General features: G+C 42.2%; 1 protein-coding gene across 3 annotated transcripts in view; it reads right to left on the reverse strand.

Annotated features, from left to right (window-relative positions):
• Positions 1-10,183: 10,183 nt before the first annotated feature.
• The window catches only part of SAMD8 (sterile alpha motif domain containing 8), a 66,466-nt gene continuing 59,333 nt past the window's right edge, over positions 10,184-17,316 (reverse strand). For all 3 annotated transcript variants that reach the window (XM_053584644.1, XM_053584643.1, XM_053584645.1), the window contains exon 6: positions 10,184-17,103. In XM_053584644.1, coding sequence (XP_053440619.1) covers positions 16,799-17,103 — 305 coding nt within the window. In that variant the 3' untranslated portion in view covers positions 10,184-16,798. The remainder of the gene's footprint in view (positions 17,104-17,316) is intronic.

The raw sequence follows: 17,316 nt of genomic DNA on the forward strand, positions 1-17,316 counted from the left end.
TTAATCAAGTAATAATATAAACTTCAACTCCAATGATACCTTTTCTTTTTTACAGATATCTGGGGTTTATTTATTTTTTCTTTTTTTGAAACAGAGTCTCACTATGTGGCCCTTGGTAGAGTGCCATGGTGTCACAGCTCAAAGCAACCTCAAACTCTCAAACTCTTGGGCTTAAGTGAAAGTGATTCTCTTGTCTCAGCCTCCCAAGTAGCTGGGACTACAAGTGCCCACCACAATGCCTGGCTATTTTTTGTTGTTGTTGTTGCAGTTGTCATTGTTTAGCTGGCCCTGGCTGGATTCGAACCCGCCAGCCTGGGCTTATGTGGCCGGCACCCTACCCACTGAGCTATGGGCGCTGCCTGATCTCTGGGGGAAGGGGAGACTAACTCACTGTCTTCTTTCAAGCACCTTGTAAAATGAGAACAGGGACTCTCGTTCCTCTTTTGGAGACCAGGAAAGTAGGCCTGGAGTGATTATACTCCAGTTCCCCAGAAGGCTGGCATAAGAGTTATAAGGGAATTCTCATCACTCCCTCTCATGTCTCCGACCCATGCTAGGGCACTGTCCTTATCCTGCTGTGTACTGAGGCCTCCCTACTCGTCTCCTTCCTGCAGAGGTGATTGAGCCATTCCCTGGGAATGTGATGTCTTGAGTTCTTAATGCTAAATTCAGCATCTAAGGCTCTGAATAAATAACCAGAGATCAGGGTCCACCATGTAGGTTTGTAAGCAGAGGAATCACCCATGCAAGGGCAGCTTATCAGAGCTCTGAAAGGTGACATTCAAAAAAGACCAGCATTAGCTCGGTGCTTCTAACTCAGTGGTTGGAGGGCCGGCCACATACACGAAGCCTGATACGTTCAAACCAGCCCGGGCCAGCTAAACAACAACTACAGCAAAAAAATAGCTGGGCGTTTTTGTAGCAGGCGCCTGTGGTCCCAGCTACTTGGGAGGCTGAAGCAAGAGAATTGCTTAAGCCTAAGAGTTTGAGGTTGCTAGGAGTTGTGACACCACAGCACTCTATTGAGGGCAACATAGTGAGACTCTGTCTCAAAAGAAAAGACCACTATGCCGGGAGCGGTGGCTCACGGCTCATGCCTGTAATCCTAGCACTCTGGGAGGTGGATTGCCTAAGCTCACAGGTTCAAGACCAGCCTGAGCAAGAGCAAGACCTCATCTCTAAAAATAGCTGGGTGGGCGGCACCTGTGGCTCAAAGGAGTAGGGTGCCAGCCCCATATGCCCGAGGTGGCGGGTTCAAACCCAGCCCCGGCCAAAAACTGCAAAATAAAATAAAATAAAAATAGCTGGGTGTTGTGGCAGGTGTCTATAGTCCCAGCTACTCAGGAGGCTGAGGCAAGAGGATTGCTTGAGCCCAAGAGTTTGAGGTTGCTGTGAGCTATACACCACAGCACTCTACCTAGGATGACAAAGTGAATTCTATCAATTCTTTGAAACTTCAGTTTCAAAGTATTTTTTTTTTTTTTTTTTGTAGAGACAGAGTCTCACTTTATCGCCCTTGGTAGAGTGCCGTGGTGTCACACAGCTCACAGCAACCTCCAACTCCTGGGCTTAGGCAGTTCTCTTGCCTCAGCCTCCCGAGTAGCTGGGACTACAGGCGCCCGCCACAACGCCCGGCTATTTTTTTGTTGTTGTTGCAGTTTGGCCGGGGCCGGGTTTGAACCCACCACCTCCAGCTTATGGGGCCGGCGCCCTACCCGCTGAGCCACAGGCACCGCCCTCAGTTTCAAAGTATTTTTACAACATGAACTCGGTAGATACTTCTAATGTAATAATACTATATGACGCTTACAATGTGCCAGCTGTTTTGCACCTTTTGCAGGCATTAACTCATTAATCTCAAAGACGGTAAATAAAATGACTGCGTCAAAACTGAGAGACAGATTAAGTAACTTCCCAAAGTTACACAGCTAGTAAATGGGGGAGGCAAGATTTGAATCCATGCTGGGCGTGGTGGCTCATGCCTATAATCTTAGCACTCTGGGAGGCCAAGGCAAGTGGATTACTTGAGCTCAGGAGTTTGAAACCAGCCTAAGCAAAAATGAGACTCTGTCTCTACTAAAAATAGAAAAACTGGGGCGGCGCCTGTGGCTCAGTGAGTAGGGCGCCGGCCCCATATGCCGAGGGTGGCGGGTTCAAACCCAGCCCCGGCCAAACTGCAACAAAATAATAGCCGGGCGTTGTGGCGGGCACCTGTAGTCCCAGCTGCTCGGGAGGCTGAGGCAAGAGAATCGCGGAAGCCCAAGAGTTAGAGGTTGCTGTGAGCCTTGTGATACAATGGCACTCTACCTGAGGGCGGTACAGTGAGACTGTCTCTACAACAACAAAAAAAAAAAAATAGAAAAACTGAGGCAAGAGGATCGCTTGAGCCCGAGTTGGAGGTTGGAGGTTGCTGTGAACTATGATGCCATGGCACTCTACCCAGGGCAACAGCTTGAGACTCCATCTCAAAAAAAAAAAAAAAAAAAGATTTGAATCCAGGCACTTGGCTTCAGACTCCATGTCCTTAAACCTCTTTGCTCCACTGCCTTCTAAATATTATCATCCATTACATCAAATGAGGAAATTGATACAGCATGGTTTGGTGACTTGCCTGACCTCACACATAGTCCCATTACATCGTGACTAGGAGGCAGAACCCAGGGCTCCCCCTTGTAAACCAAGCCCCATTAGCAGCCATTTGTATTTGAAAGGTTTTCCTTTATGAAGTGAGTGTATGATGCCCCATAATCATATCATTGTATACAGTTATGATTTAATAAAAAAATTTAAAAAAAAAAAAAAAAGAAATGAAAGGTTTTCCTGACAGGAAGGATTGCAGGGGATGAGGGGTTAAGTCCAGAGAGGGAGGCCAAAGCCATGCTGATATTTTCCTTGAGAATGGCTAGTTTAGAAATGGAAGAAGGATGAAGCTGTGTAAGTGGGAGCTGCTTAGTGAACTGATCCCAGAGGCTTAGGAACACAGGCTTAGCAATGGGAGGGTGGCCAAGGGAGGCCAGGCTCTCGGTGCCTATCTGTGAAGGCACTCAGCAGTATAGAGGGACAAAGGACACAAACATACTACATTGCTGCCCCCCACCCCAGGCCATTTATCCCCATCTCACTACTGCCCAGGAAAGAGCAGACTAACTCTTCCCTGCTGCCTAGATTAGAAGTCTAATCTGTTGCTTTCCTTTTACAGCCCTCCCAGTGAATGCAGCTACCAATTCCCATTAACATACCAAATGGGCTGAGGGCTACCTCCACTTCTGCCAAGAACTATTCCAAACAAGGCTTAAACCAGAAGTCCCCTTGCAGGACCGCAAGGCGGACGCCCGACCACTCAGGAACTCTGGCTGAGGCAGGCAAGATTGTGCTCAAGGCTAGACTCTTTTTTGCTCCTAGCTAGAGCCTAATCTTTCCACGATGAGAATGTGGGTGCTCTATTCTAGCTATGGTGGATGAGGACCAAGAATTTTATCAAAGCTGGATCTTTCTTTCTTTATTCTTTTTTTTTTTTTGAGGCAGAGTCTTACTATGTTGCCCTCAATAGAGTGCTATGGCATCACAGCTCACAGCAACCTCAAACTCTTGGGCTTCAGTGATTCTCTTGCCTCAGCCTCCCAATTAATTAACTGGGACTACAGGCACCCACCTCAACGGTCAGCTATTTTGTTGTTGTTGTTGTTGTTGTTGTTGTTGTTGTAGGTGTCATTGTTGTTTGGCAGGGCTAGGCAGATTCCAACCCGCCAGCTCCGGTGTATGTGGCTGCCGTAGCTGCTGGACTACAGGCATGGAGCCAAGGTTGGATCTTTCTTATCTCAGAGCCAACAGCCTTATCATCATTTCAAATGTTTTCCCCTTAACTACCCTTAGTGGTCTTTGCTAGGATTCAGAATATTGTCAAATTCCTTTGTGAACTGGTCTGTTATCTGCTCCTGAATATCATGACAGAATGGAGTCAGCATTCTTAATTCTGGCCACCAGAGAAACAAGAGTTCAAGACAGAATGGGAGAAGGATAAAACTGTCCCTATTCACAGATGATGTGATTGTGTATGACTATGTGAAATATCCTCAGGAATCTACAAAAGGAACTCCTAGAACTAATATAAGAGTTTGGCAGTATCATAAGATAAAAGGTGAACATCCAAAAATCATTTGTATTTCTACACACTAAAAATGTACAGTTGGAACCAAAATGAAAAGATGGAATTGGGAAATTAAAAAACTAAGCAAGATGCTTACAGTAATCATTTGCACAAGTTTTAGAATTCATAGAGTACTTTCACAACAGCCTAAGGGAGACACCGGCATGTTCATTCCACCTGTTCCTGGGATATGGCCTCAAGCTGTGTGCTGAGAGCTTCTTCAGGTGATTCTGATCACTTGATAAAAAACCAATCTGACTGAGGGCCTCAGCATGACCTGGGAACCAGTTAGAAATAATTCCTCCCACCTGGGTGGTGCCTGTGGCTAAAGGAGTAGGGCGCCGGTCCCATATGCCAGAGGTGGCCCAGCCCCGGCCAAAAACCACAAAAAAAAAAAAAAATTCCTCCCACCTGCCTGTCGCCTCGGCCTCCCAGAGTGCTGGTATTACAGTTGTGAGCACTGCAACTGGCCTAGCAATATGTTTGTTTTTTTTCCCTTGCCTCAGCCTTCCAAGTAGCTGGGACCACAGGCATCTGCCACAATGCCCGGCCAGTACCTGCCTTCTTGGGTGCATGTGGCCAGCACTGTAGCCACTGTGCTATGGGCACCGCCCAGCAACATAGTTTTTTTTGTTTTTTTTTTTTTTTGAGACAGATTCTCACTATGTTGGCCTTGGTAGAGTGCTATGGTGTCACAGCTCACAGCAACCTCAGACTCTTGGGCTAAAGTGATTCTCTTGCCTCAGCCTCCCACGTAGCTGGGTCTACAGGTGCCCGCCACCGTGCCCAGCTATTTTTTGTTGTAGTTGTCATTGTTGTTTAGCTGGCCTAGACCAGTTTCGAACCGGCTAGCCTCAGTGTATGTGGCTGGTGCTATAACCATTGTGCTATGGGTGCTGAGCCAGCAATATGGTTTTCAGACAGTCTCACTTTGTCAGCCTCGGTAGAGTGCTATGGCATCATAGCTCACAGCAGCCTCAAACTCTTGGGCTCAAGCGATTCTCTTGCTTCAGCCTCCCAAGTAGCTAAGAGTACAGGCACCCACCACAATGCCTGGCTGTGTTTAGTTGAGACAAGGGTCTCATTCTTGCTCAGGCTGGTCTCAAACCTGTGAGCTCAGGCAATCTGCCCGCCTCGACCTCCCAGAGTGCTAGGATTACAGACCTAGTAATATGTTTTAATAAGCCAGGTGACTCCAATGTGCTGCGCTACACTTTGTTCAAACACAGAAACTCCCGTAGGGACAGTGACAAAGGTACACAAGCTACTGGAGGCTCTTAGCGCCCTCTGCTGGTGTCCACCTACAAAGGCCGACCTGTGACAAAGTTCTCAAAAGTCTAGCTTTTTGGCCTGTGATTTTTTTTTTTTATTTAGGTGAAGTGGAAAGTCCTGTTTCCTATTATATCTGGGCTGCCTTGTTCCATGGCAGCATTTCTGAGATTATGTTGAATTTTCCTCCAGCTCTGCTGCAGCTGTCATTTCCTTGTGCTTCCTACAGTCCTCTGTGCTCCTAATAAAGGTCCCAAGGGCAGCCCGATGAAACTTCAGGGGTTAGCAGGCTCCAGGGCCAGACAAGTTGCCCCACAAAGGAGCTGGGTGGAAGATTTTCTCTGCTTTGGCCAAAGCACAGGGTCACTCTGGCTAGAATGCAGATGTGGGATGGAGAATCGAGTCATTCCCATATACAACACCCAAATTTCCCAGTGGCTTCCTTCGGCATTTGAAGCAAAATCCAAAGGTTACTATATATACATATATAGGAAAAATTACAGCTAAATGTACCTTTATTTATAAAATATTCATTACAAAATTTTACAAAATATTTCTCTGTGTGTTGATATATAAATATAAAATATTAAATAAAAATATAAATGTTGGCTCAGCGTCTGTGGCTCAAGCGGCTAAGGTGCCAGCCACATACACCCGAGCTGGCGAGTTTGAATCCAGCCCGGGCCCACCAAACAATGATGGCTGCAACCAAAAAATAGCCAGGCGTTGTGGTGGGCGCCTGTATTCACAGCTACTTGGGAGGCGGAGGCAGGACAATCGCTTGAGCCCAGGAGTTGGGGGTTGCTGTGAGCTGTGATGCCATAGCACTCTACCCAGGGCGACAGCTTGAGGCTCTGTCTCAAAAAATATATATATATATAATATACATTATTATTTTCTGTTTATAGAGACTTTTGGGACACCCTATAGTTTTTCCAAGAACTTTGATGCCTATATGACTGGAATTCAGTTTATTTTCAATCACTTTTCCCCTTTTTTTTTTTTTTTTCTAACTGTGTCACCCTAGGTAGAGTATCCTGGAATCATCATAGCTCACAGCAACCTCAAACTCCTGGGTTCTAGCAATCCTCTTTCCTCAACCTTCCAAGTACCTGGGACTACAGGCACCTGCCACAAGGTTCAGCTAGGGCTTTTCTATTTTTAGTAGAGATGGGGCGTCTCACTCTTGCTCAGGCTGATCTCCAACTCCTGAGCTCACAAGATCCTCCTGTCTCAGCCTCCCACAGTGCTAGGATCACAGGTTTTAGCCACTGTCCCCAGCCTTTTTTTCTTTTCTTTTCTTTCTTTCTTTTTTTTGAGACAGGTTCTTGTTCTGTTGCCTGGAGCACTGGTTTTCACCTAGCTCACAGCAACCTCAAACTCCTGGGCTCAAGCAATCCTCCTAACTCAAGCCTTCCAAGTTAGCTGGGACTAAAGGTGCCCACCACCATGCTCGGTTAAATATTTTATTTTTTGTGGACACCGGATCTCACTGTATTTCTCAGGTTAGTCTTGAACTCCTGGCCTCATATGATCCACCCGCCTCAGCCTCCCTAGTGCTGGGATTACAGGTGAACCACTATGGCCAGTGTCCCATGCCTTTTTTTTTTTTGAGACTGAGTCTCATCATGTCCCCCTTGGTAGAGTACCGTGTGTCACAGCTCACAGCAACCTCAAACTCTTGGGCTTAAGGGATTCTCTTGCATCAGCCTTCTAAGTCTCTGGGACTACAGGCACCCACCGCAGTATCTGGCTATTTTTTGTTGCAGTTATCATTGATGTTTAACTGGCCCGGGTCGGTATTGAACCTGTCAGCCTCGGTGTATGTGGCTGGCACCATAACCACTGTGCTACGGGCGCGGAGCCCTGTGCCCACTCTTAAGACAAATCAGCCTCTTTATTGTTTGCAGAACGTGCCAAGGCTGCCTGGGAGCCAGTGCTTTTGCTATTCCCGCCAACCTGGATATGAAAATCCCCCCTTCCACACTTCAGTCACGGCCTCTGCTCCAATGCCACCTCTGCAGAAGGCCTTCTGCAGGAAGCGAGCACTCCTTGCCACTCTCTATCTTTTTACCTGTTCCCTATTTATTTATTTTGTCATAGTATTTTCGGTACCTGATAAGTCAATTCCCACCACCCAAAGATCACCATGACCACACCTTGGTAAGACAAAGTTAGGTTTTTATTAAACTTCCTACAGCAAGAGACTGAACACCATGAACAGAAGGGAATCTCAGTAACAGGTTGTTCCGAGGGGCTAGTCCAGGATCTGGGTGAGCTTGTGCTAGGTGTTCAAGAAAGCAAGGAATCAAGCTGTTATTCTAGACTGAGTGATTTCAGAAAGCTGTGGCAATTCATCACCTTAATGTTTATGAATGGGCAAAGCAATAGTTACATGTGTCGGTCAGGAGAGAGGGATATATGGTCATTTTTGTGCTTGCAGAGTGTCTTTACTGCTGTTCAGGAATGATTATGAGTGAAGATGATCCATGAGTCACAGGAAGTCCTCATCTGATGTTGATACTCTATAAAATTGTTTATGTCCAGCAGGAGAATGCCACTGCCTCCAGGCTACTTACTAGTTGACAGCTGTCAGAGATGTTGTTTTCTTCCTTATACATTTATTTATTGTCTAGAAAGATTCCTGAAGGCAGGGACTTTGTTTTCCATTGAAGCATCAGAACTTAAAACACGGCTTGACATAGAATAGGTACTCAATAAATGTTTAATAAATATTCTTTCAAAACATCTTCCAAGGGCAGTGCCTGTGGCTCAGGGGGTAGGGCACTGGCCTCATATACCAAGTGTGGTGGGTTTGAACCTGGCCCTGGCCAAATTGCAACAACAAAAAAATAGCCGGGCGTTGTGGCGGGCACCTGTAGTCCCAGCTACTCGGGAAGCTGAGGCAAGAGAATCGCCTAAGCCCAGGAGTTGGAGGTGGCTGTGATGCCACAGCACTCTACCAATAGAGACTCTGTCTCTAAAAAAAAAAAAAAAATCTCCCATGCCTCAGATCCTACATTATCTATGATGGAGCCCATAACCTGGGGCAGTCAAATCTGCGTCCTTGGCATGTCTCCCAGGTGACGGTAGGGCTGATAATAACTGCTGGCAGGCAGGCAGGCAGACAGGTATTAACATTACCCTTTATAGGACTTTAAAACAAAGAGAGAAACTGAGTCTTCCTGACTATCCCTTGGACTAAACAGGACTTAGCATCCTGCCAGTGCTCAGGAAAGAGTCCAATGGCGAGTGATGATCAAGTTAAAGACTATGCAACAAATTAAACAGGAGAAACACTCCTCAGGCAGCTAAACCATCTTTCTTTTTCACTGCATCTTATAGTTATATGGACTTTTAAGAAAATATATGACACAGACTGCAGTTTATTCTTCCCAAAAGATTGCATATCAACCAAGATGTCACCATTCCATCACTCCTTTCTATAGTTCCATTTAAAAGATACTTAATTTTGTAGAAAGGGAATTAAGATATCTTTTTTTATTAGAGACAAGAGTCTCACTTTATTACCCTTGGTAGAGTGCTATGGCATCTCAGCTCACAGCAACCTCCAGCTCCTGGGCTTAGGCGATTCTCTTGTCTCAGCCTCCTGAGTAGCTGGGACTGCAGGCGCCTGCCACAACAGCCGGCTATTTTTTGTTGCAGTTTGGCCGAGGCCAAGTTTGAACCCGCCACCCTCGGTATATGGGGTGGCATCTTACCCACTACGCCACAGGCTCCACCCAAGATATCATTTTTTAAACCTATAAGATTGGCAAAAATAAGAAAGCTTGGTAACAAGTTGCTTTGGCAGTGGTGCAGATTAATAGGCAAACTTATGCATTAGAAGGGTAAATTGGTATACCCTTCTTTTGAGGCCAACCTGTCAATATCTTAACAAAATTTATTAATTTTTTTCCTAACAGAATTTAAAATGCACAAAGCCTTTGACCCAACAACTTCACTTTCTTTTTTTTCTTTGTGGTTTTTGGCCAGGGCTAGGTTTGAACCCGCCACCTCCGGCATATGGGACCGGCACCCTACTCCTTGAGCCACAGGTGCCGCCCCACAACTTCACTTTCTGAAATTTATTCTAAAGGTTAACTTGCATAAATACAAAGTAACATGATATGTGCATTGCCTGAATAGTAAACAATATAAAAGTTCATCTTCCAGGAAATGAGTAGGTATGACATACGTACAACAGAATGCTGCCATTAATAAGAATGAAGCAGATCTCTGTTTTTTTTTTTTTTTTGAGATACAGTCTTGCTTTTTCTTTCTCCCGGGTTAGAGTGCAGTGGTGTCATCATAGGTGAATAGTGTAAACTTGTCTGTTGCCTCAGTGGTTTCCAAATATTTCCTCCCTAATCCTAGCCCTGTTTGAAGAGAAAGTCTACTAGGAAAGCCGAATGTAAACATCTCCAACTCTGGATGAAAATGGTATAAGTGGGCGGCACACATAGCTCAGTGGGTAGGGCACCAGCCACATACACCCAGGCGGGCAGGTTTGAACCCAGCCCGGGCCAGCTAAACAACAACTGCAACAAAAAAAATACGCTTGGTGCCTGTAGCTCAGCGGCTAGGGCACTGGCCACATATAATGGAGCTGGCGGGTTTGACTCCAGCCCAGGCCTGCCAAATAACAATGACAACTACAATCAAAAAATAGTTGGGCATTGTGGCGGGCACCTGTAGTCCCAGCTACTTGGGAGGCTGAGGCAAGAGAATTGCTTAAGCCCAAGAGTTTGAGGTTGCTGTGAGAGGTGATGCCACAGCACTCTACCCAGGGCGATATGAGACTGCCCCCCACACACAAAAGAAAGAAAATGGTACGAGTGAACTGAAAGCTCCACCTCCTTTTCCCTACCCCAAAGATGTTCAGCTAGCAGTTTTAAAACTACCAATCTATTCAAGCAATGAATGTCTTTTTTTCCTTTGAGAAAGATTCTCACTTTGTCGCCCTCTCAGTGGAGTGCTATGGCATTATAGCTCACAGCAACCTCAAACTCCTGGGCTCAAGCGATCCTCTTGCCTCAGCCTCCCAAGTAGCTGGGACTACAGGCACCCAACACAACACCCAGCAATTTTTGTTGTTGCAATTGTCATTGCTGTCTGGCAGGCCCGGGCTGGGTTCGAACCTGCCAGTCTCGGTGTATGTGGCCGGTGCTGTAACCACTGGGCTATGTGCACCTGAATGTCTCTTTAAGAGATAGACATGTCTATCTTCCAGCTAGATTATTAATTCACTGGGGCAGAGGCTCTACTTTATTGAGTTTTACTTAATTCAACGAATATTTCAGCATTACGTATTCAATACTGAGCCAGCAATTCTACAGTACTTTTATAATCTGGACCTTTATACAACCTAGGAGATAGGCATTTTTTTCCATTTAATATATAGGATTAATTGGAGGCTTGAAGAAAAACCTGATTTAATTAGTTGTAGCAATGCAACTCATACCCAGGTCCTCAGAGTCTGAATCCAGAGCATCTGCTATTCTATCAAGCTCCCTCTAGGACTGTTCTGTACTATTCTTTTGCAGAGTTCTTAAACCAGCAGGACCAGAACTACAGAGGCTACACATTAGCAGCAATCACAGCAAGCTCAGTCATGTATTAAACTGATGCCAGACTGCACTTGGGACAATGCTTAGCATTCCAGCTACTCCATGGTTCAGGTCTACGGGGCTAGCCCTAACAAACCTTTTCTTGTTCATCATAATCTACAATTAAATAAAGCAAAAATAAACAAAAAGTTGTTTTTTTTTTTCCTAGACAGAGTCTTAAGTTGTTGCCCTGAGTAGAGTGCCTCCAACCCGGGCTCAAGAGATCCTCTTGCCCCAGTTTTTCTATTTTCAGTAGAGATGGGGTCTTGCTTTTGCTCAGGCTGATCTTGAACTTATGAGCTCAAGCAATCCACCTACCTCGGCCTCCTAGATTGATAGGATTACAGGCATGAGTCACTGCACCCAGCCTAAAAAACTTTAATATATCCATGAATAAGTAGTTATTTGCTTCCCTTCTCTCCTTCTCAACTTCCTTTTTCGGGGGAGACAATCTGACTTTGTCACCCCGATAGAGTGCCATGGTGTCATGGCCTACAGCAAACTTAAACTCTTGGGCTCCAGTGATCTTCTTGCCTCAGCTTCCTGAGTAGCTGGGACTACAGGTGCCTGCCACAACACCTGGCTATTTTTAGAGACAAGGTCTCACTCTAGCTCAGGCTGGTCTCGGCCTCCTCTCAACATTTTACAGTTATTCTAAATACCCTGAGGAAGCTTGCTTTCCTAGTTTACAGAAAAGGAAGGGGACTGAGTAAATCACTTATGTAGTGGATAATTATGGGTAAGTAAATACAAGGAACTAGATACTAGACATTTAGAGTTGCAGAGGTCAATCATTTGCAAACATTAAAATTCACTGTACAAAAAATAGACCAGTGTGATGAAAATATGTAAAATTGTATATAAAACCAGTGTATGATGCCCCATGATTGCATTAATGTACACAGCTATGATTTAATAAAAAAAAAAAAAAGAAAGAAAGAAAAACAATAAATTGATAAATAGCTGCGGGAGGAAAAACAAAATGACCAGCTGCCTTAATAACACAAAGCTATTTAAATAAGAAATATTATTTAAATTTATTAAATAATAATAAATTATTTAACTGCAATCCAACTTTCAAATGTTTTATTTTTAGTGTTTCAAAACATTTTAATACAACAAAGATATAAAATAATATATATTAGTTGAATCTGGATTTAATTTAGAATCAAGATATTTACTTATGTACAATACTGTGCTTCCAAGTATGGCTACCACAGGAACTTTCACATCTTCAAATAATACTAGTTTCTCTGTGGATAGGGAGACATTTAGGTAGAATTCTCAAAATAAAACATGTCCATTTTAGACCAAGGTAACTTTGCTTCCCCCATCAAATACCAGTTTCCACTTCCTTTGTTCCATATCAGAAATACTTCATTGTCCTAATTATCCATAGAGTCTCTGAATTAAAAATTAAAAATTAAATATTTTAAAGATGATCTCACTAACTGATAATAATGCTTGGCTATGTTCAATTCTCCAGACAACCCAGTAGTTCACATTGAAACAGACCTGAAATAACAATGAATTAACATAATGTTCCTTCTGCCATACAGACACAAACCTTTCTTATGCTGCAACTGAACAGAGAAAGGCCTTTGGTTGATTCATGGTACAATGTATTCTAAAAAATAACTTATTGGTAGCTGAAACATGTCTTATAGATTTCATAGATATTTGTATCAAACTGATACAAAGTAATTGGTCACATTTTAGTTATGTGAAATTGGTGACATTCAACCCAGGAGAGGTGAGAGGGAGACCAAAATCTACTTCCATATTAATCTTAGCCATTCAAACCTACTCAAACACAGAGAAGAAACAAACAAAAACCAACTTAAACTCTTTCTATTCAAACTGGGGACCTGAAGCATTCTGACCTTTAATGTTACCAACAATTCTTCTCCACAGAAGTATAGGGGTAATTCAGGGTAACCTTTTAATAAATACTGTCTAAACTGCCAACTAAAGCTGGCATTAAAACTGACAAGCTTTGTTGGCTTTGAAACTCGCTAATGAAACCAAAACTGTTTAAGAAAGTAATTGGATTATCCTAAAACAAGAGTTTTCTTGGCTCAAATGCCTGAATATGTCAAAGAAATGACAAATGACTGTACTGTAATTACTTTTAGCAGAGGATAACCCAAGTCTACAAAAAGGCTATTAAAGAATTAAATTCATTAAATCAGAGAGTTTAAAACAAGAATATGGTTAACATTCTTAAGCATTTTGGATCTAGAATTTTTTAAAAAGCTTACTATGAAAATAATGATGAAATCACCCTTTGCTGAATACAGTCAAAGCAGGTTAGTGTTATGAATATGACTTAACGAATATATGAATGCTTTCCAAACAGATGTTCCTAAAAAACACTGTATCTTACCAGCTATAAAAGAATTTGGCTCCTCTGTTCTAAATTTACAAATTATAGGACTTTTGGGATTCTTAGTAATAACATTTAGGCAGGTATAGGGTAGGAAAAACCACTTGCAGGGTCAGAGTCACACTACCAGCAGGTCTCTCAGTCAACAGGTTTCTTTGTCTTTCAGTCAATGGGTTTTTCTTGCTAATAGCCCACACTTACTGACTGGTTCTAAGGCTAAGCTCATAGCTTCCTAATTTGAAAGGATACAAATAAGACAGAGTATGAAAGTTGTATTTTTGCCCTAGCGATTCTGGTTACAGAGAACTATGGAGATGATAGCCATGTTGAGAATTCTGCAGCACAGCCAAAAAAGTTTTCCCTCAATTATTTGGTGATAACAGCAAATTTGGATTCTTCAAAACCTCTTGCTCTCTACAAACTTCACTCACCCTTCAGTAGCACTACCCTGCCTGGTCTTAAAAACATAAAGAAGGAAGGGAAAGGTGGGGGGGAGTGCAACACATTCTCAGGAACACAATAAATGCATGAAGGACTTGCAACATAACCTCCAGTTTACATCCCCAAACCAAAAACCTTTTTGTTCCTTCTATACTAAAGTCTCAGTGCTGTGAGCCTTTCATAAGCCTGTAGCTGCAGAGCTAAATACAAGGCCTGAAGCTTCTCTACCTAGCCACATTCACACCCAAAATGTAAACATAAATACTATCTTCACTGTGGTTTAAATTTTAACAAGAAAAAAATACAAAGATAAATATATGGAAATTTCTGGACAAAACAGAAAGCAACTAAAATATAGGTCTAATGTTTAAGAAAAATTGAAATAATTTTGCCTCAAAGCTTTCCAAGAAAGAGACTTTAGAGATGATTGATGTAAACACTGCCTTGTAATAATTAAAATAATAAATTATAAATCTAGCTTACCTTTTTCGCAAAACAGATATGAATAAATGCAAAGTTGTGAAGTTATTTTACAATCCTCATTGCAGTCTGTTGTTAGGCACTCTCAATGTCAGTAGCTCTGCAAAGTTATTTACATTAATTTCTCTATTAGGTTTTAGAATAGAATCCATATGAAAGAAGAAGACTGATGTTAATAGCTATTTAACCTTTTTTAAAATCACGGGGTCTTGTTATGTTGCTTAGGTTAGAGCATAGTGGCCATTAATAGGTGTGATAATAGCATACTACATTCTCTAGGCTCTTGGCCTCAAGCAACCCTCCTGCCTCAGCCTCTGAACAGCTGGGCCTTAAAGGCACAACACTGCAACTGGCATGCTTTTTCTTTTTTTCTGCAGACAGGATCTCACCATATCACCCAGGCTGGTCTTGAATTCCTGGGCTCAAGCGATCCTCTTACCTCAGCCTCCCAAGTAGCCAGGATTATGAGTACAAGCCAAGGCACCTAGCTTAATATTCCTAGCTAAATTCAGTCTTGTTCTGTCATTTACAAAAAAAAAAAGGGCGGCGCCTGTGGCTGAAAGGAGTAGGGCACCGGCCCCATATGCCGGAGGTTGTGGGTTCAAACCCAGCCCTGGCCAAAAACAAAAACAAACAAACAAAAAAAATCTTTTGACCTCAAAAGATTAAACAAACCACAGTTATGTTTTAACTGGCATACAAAACATCCTTCACCTTTCATGATTATGGTATTTCTTTAGATGAGATGTTGGCATTTTTGTTCCTAGCATATAACAGAATCAATAATTTAAGATATTATAAGATTCTAAAGTGTGAAATTTAAAAGCATAATACAACATGAATTGTCTCGTGCCCTTTCTCAAATGAGAAATAAAAAATAATATTCAGAGCAGACCCAAATTGGAGTCCTTCAGCACTGGCTGAAACTTGTCTGCATAATTTCCTTTCCTACCCAATTCATTCAGCTGTAGCTTATACAGGGTGGGAATATGACTCAAAGTGCAAAAATAAAGTATTTCCTCAGTTAAGGAAGAAGCAAGTGTCTTCTGTATGGCCTAATTTCAGATTGCAGTATTTCAGATTGCAGTATGCCAGCACCTTTTCTAACTCCTCGTTTTAAAATGGAAAGTAAAAACTACACAATTAATATTCTAAGTAGCTAAGATCATTAGTTGGGGCTCAAATTCCAATTCCTTAGCCATCCTACTGTCATAACTATTATATAAAATCATTAAAAGTAAGGTGACAAATGTTATCACTGAGGTGAAATTACTTAGGGTACTAAATTTCTAGCATTGTAAATGGCAGTTAAATTATATTATGTCCTGACTGCCAAATTAAGATTAGAAAGAATGTATATACACACTTATATTTAAAAAGAAAAAAACAACACCTTTTTGTATCCAAATATCGCTGAAACTGCTTACCTCAGATGGCCAAGAATGAGAAATTTCAAAAATCAAAAATCTATGTTATGCCTGCAACTTGCTATAAATTTCTTTTCAGAAGGAGGAAAAATTCTTTGTATGCATGCATCCATACTTAACGACATAAGAACTTTAACATCTGGTAAAACATTACTATTTGGCTCACTAAATAACATCATTATAAAACCATAAAATTAGGCTGTCATCTATCTAACAACTATAACACAAAAATTGTTCCAGGTAACTATACTACTAACATTAAGCCGATTTATTCTTATGGATCCAGCCATTTTCCCCTCATGAATACTTACTGATGGTCATACTGCACCCTCAGAACAAAATAGGAACTGCATCTTTTGTTGCATCTTTGGTGAAAAATGCTAGCCCTACATTTGCATGACTGAGGAGACGGATGGCTTGTTCATCTGTATACTCTGCCACCTCATGTATGGCCCCTTTCATGCTTTTCTTTTCCAGGCATCCTGGTATGCTCAGCATACTTTGCTTAAAGATGATTCAGAAGGCAAAAACTATTTGTCAATAAAACAGATTACTTTCCAGAGTGCATTTTTTAAACTGACACAGAGAGTAATACAAAGAACAAGTATTGCTCATGTGGTATGGTTTTTCCTTTTGATAATAATAAGGAGCTTTGAAAAATATTTGACTACAGTCCTACTGGAAATCAATAAAAATCCCTCAACCAGCAAACTGATTAAGTTGATTTGCTTAAGTTTAATAAGCAAATACTTAACAGGTAAGAGGAACAGCCTAACTTCAATCACAACATTAAGTCTTCCTAAAAAGAAAGTGCAGAAAACATCTACTTAAGTTTTCTGTTCAAACAGCTATGTAAGGACTCTGGAATATTCCTTCTTGTTTCTTATAATCAGAGCCTTGCTCAGAACAGGAAACTTTACTTTGTCAACATATAAGCCAATAAGCAAGGCATACAGGAACAACCTAGGGGGAGAAAGTGAAGTTATTCATTTTCAACTACTGCATATTTAATCTGGAACTCATTACAAAGATACAGTCTTCATCCAATTAGTCTTTTCATTATTGCTGGTTTTGCAAATGGCCAACAATATTCATTAGGTACAGTGCCATTAACATTGCATTCAAAAAAAGAAAACATGGGAAACCAAATCCTTGCTCTCCTACTCTGCTGATAGGCTCTGGTATTGGCCAGAGTATGGTAGTACAAAAAGAGTCTTGTTGTGATATAAAAGGCAATAAACACATCAATGGAATAATGTTCATGGGCAGCCAAAATGAAGAAGATTCCAAAGAGGTTGAGAACCCAGGATAAAGTATGCAGAAAATTCCAGCTTCTTGGTGTATCTAGGAAAAGGACAGAAAGATCATTTTAAAACTGCGTTCTTTTTTTTTTTTTGTAGAGACAGAGCCTCACTTTATGGCCTTCAGTAGAGTGCCGTGGCCTCACACAGCTCACAGCAACCTCCAACTCCTGGGCTTAAGCGATTCTCTTGCCTCAGCCTCCCGAGTAGCTGGGACTACAGGCGCCCACCACAACGCCCGGCTATTTTTTGGTTG

Source organism: Nycticebus coucang, chromosome 3, assembly GCF_027406575.1.
Source record: "Nycticebus coucang isolate mNycCou1 chromosome 3, mNycCou1.pri, whole genome shotgun sequence".
NCBI lineage: Eukaryota > Metazoa > Chordata > Mammalia > Primates > Lorisidae > Nycticebus > Nycticebus coucang.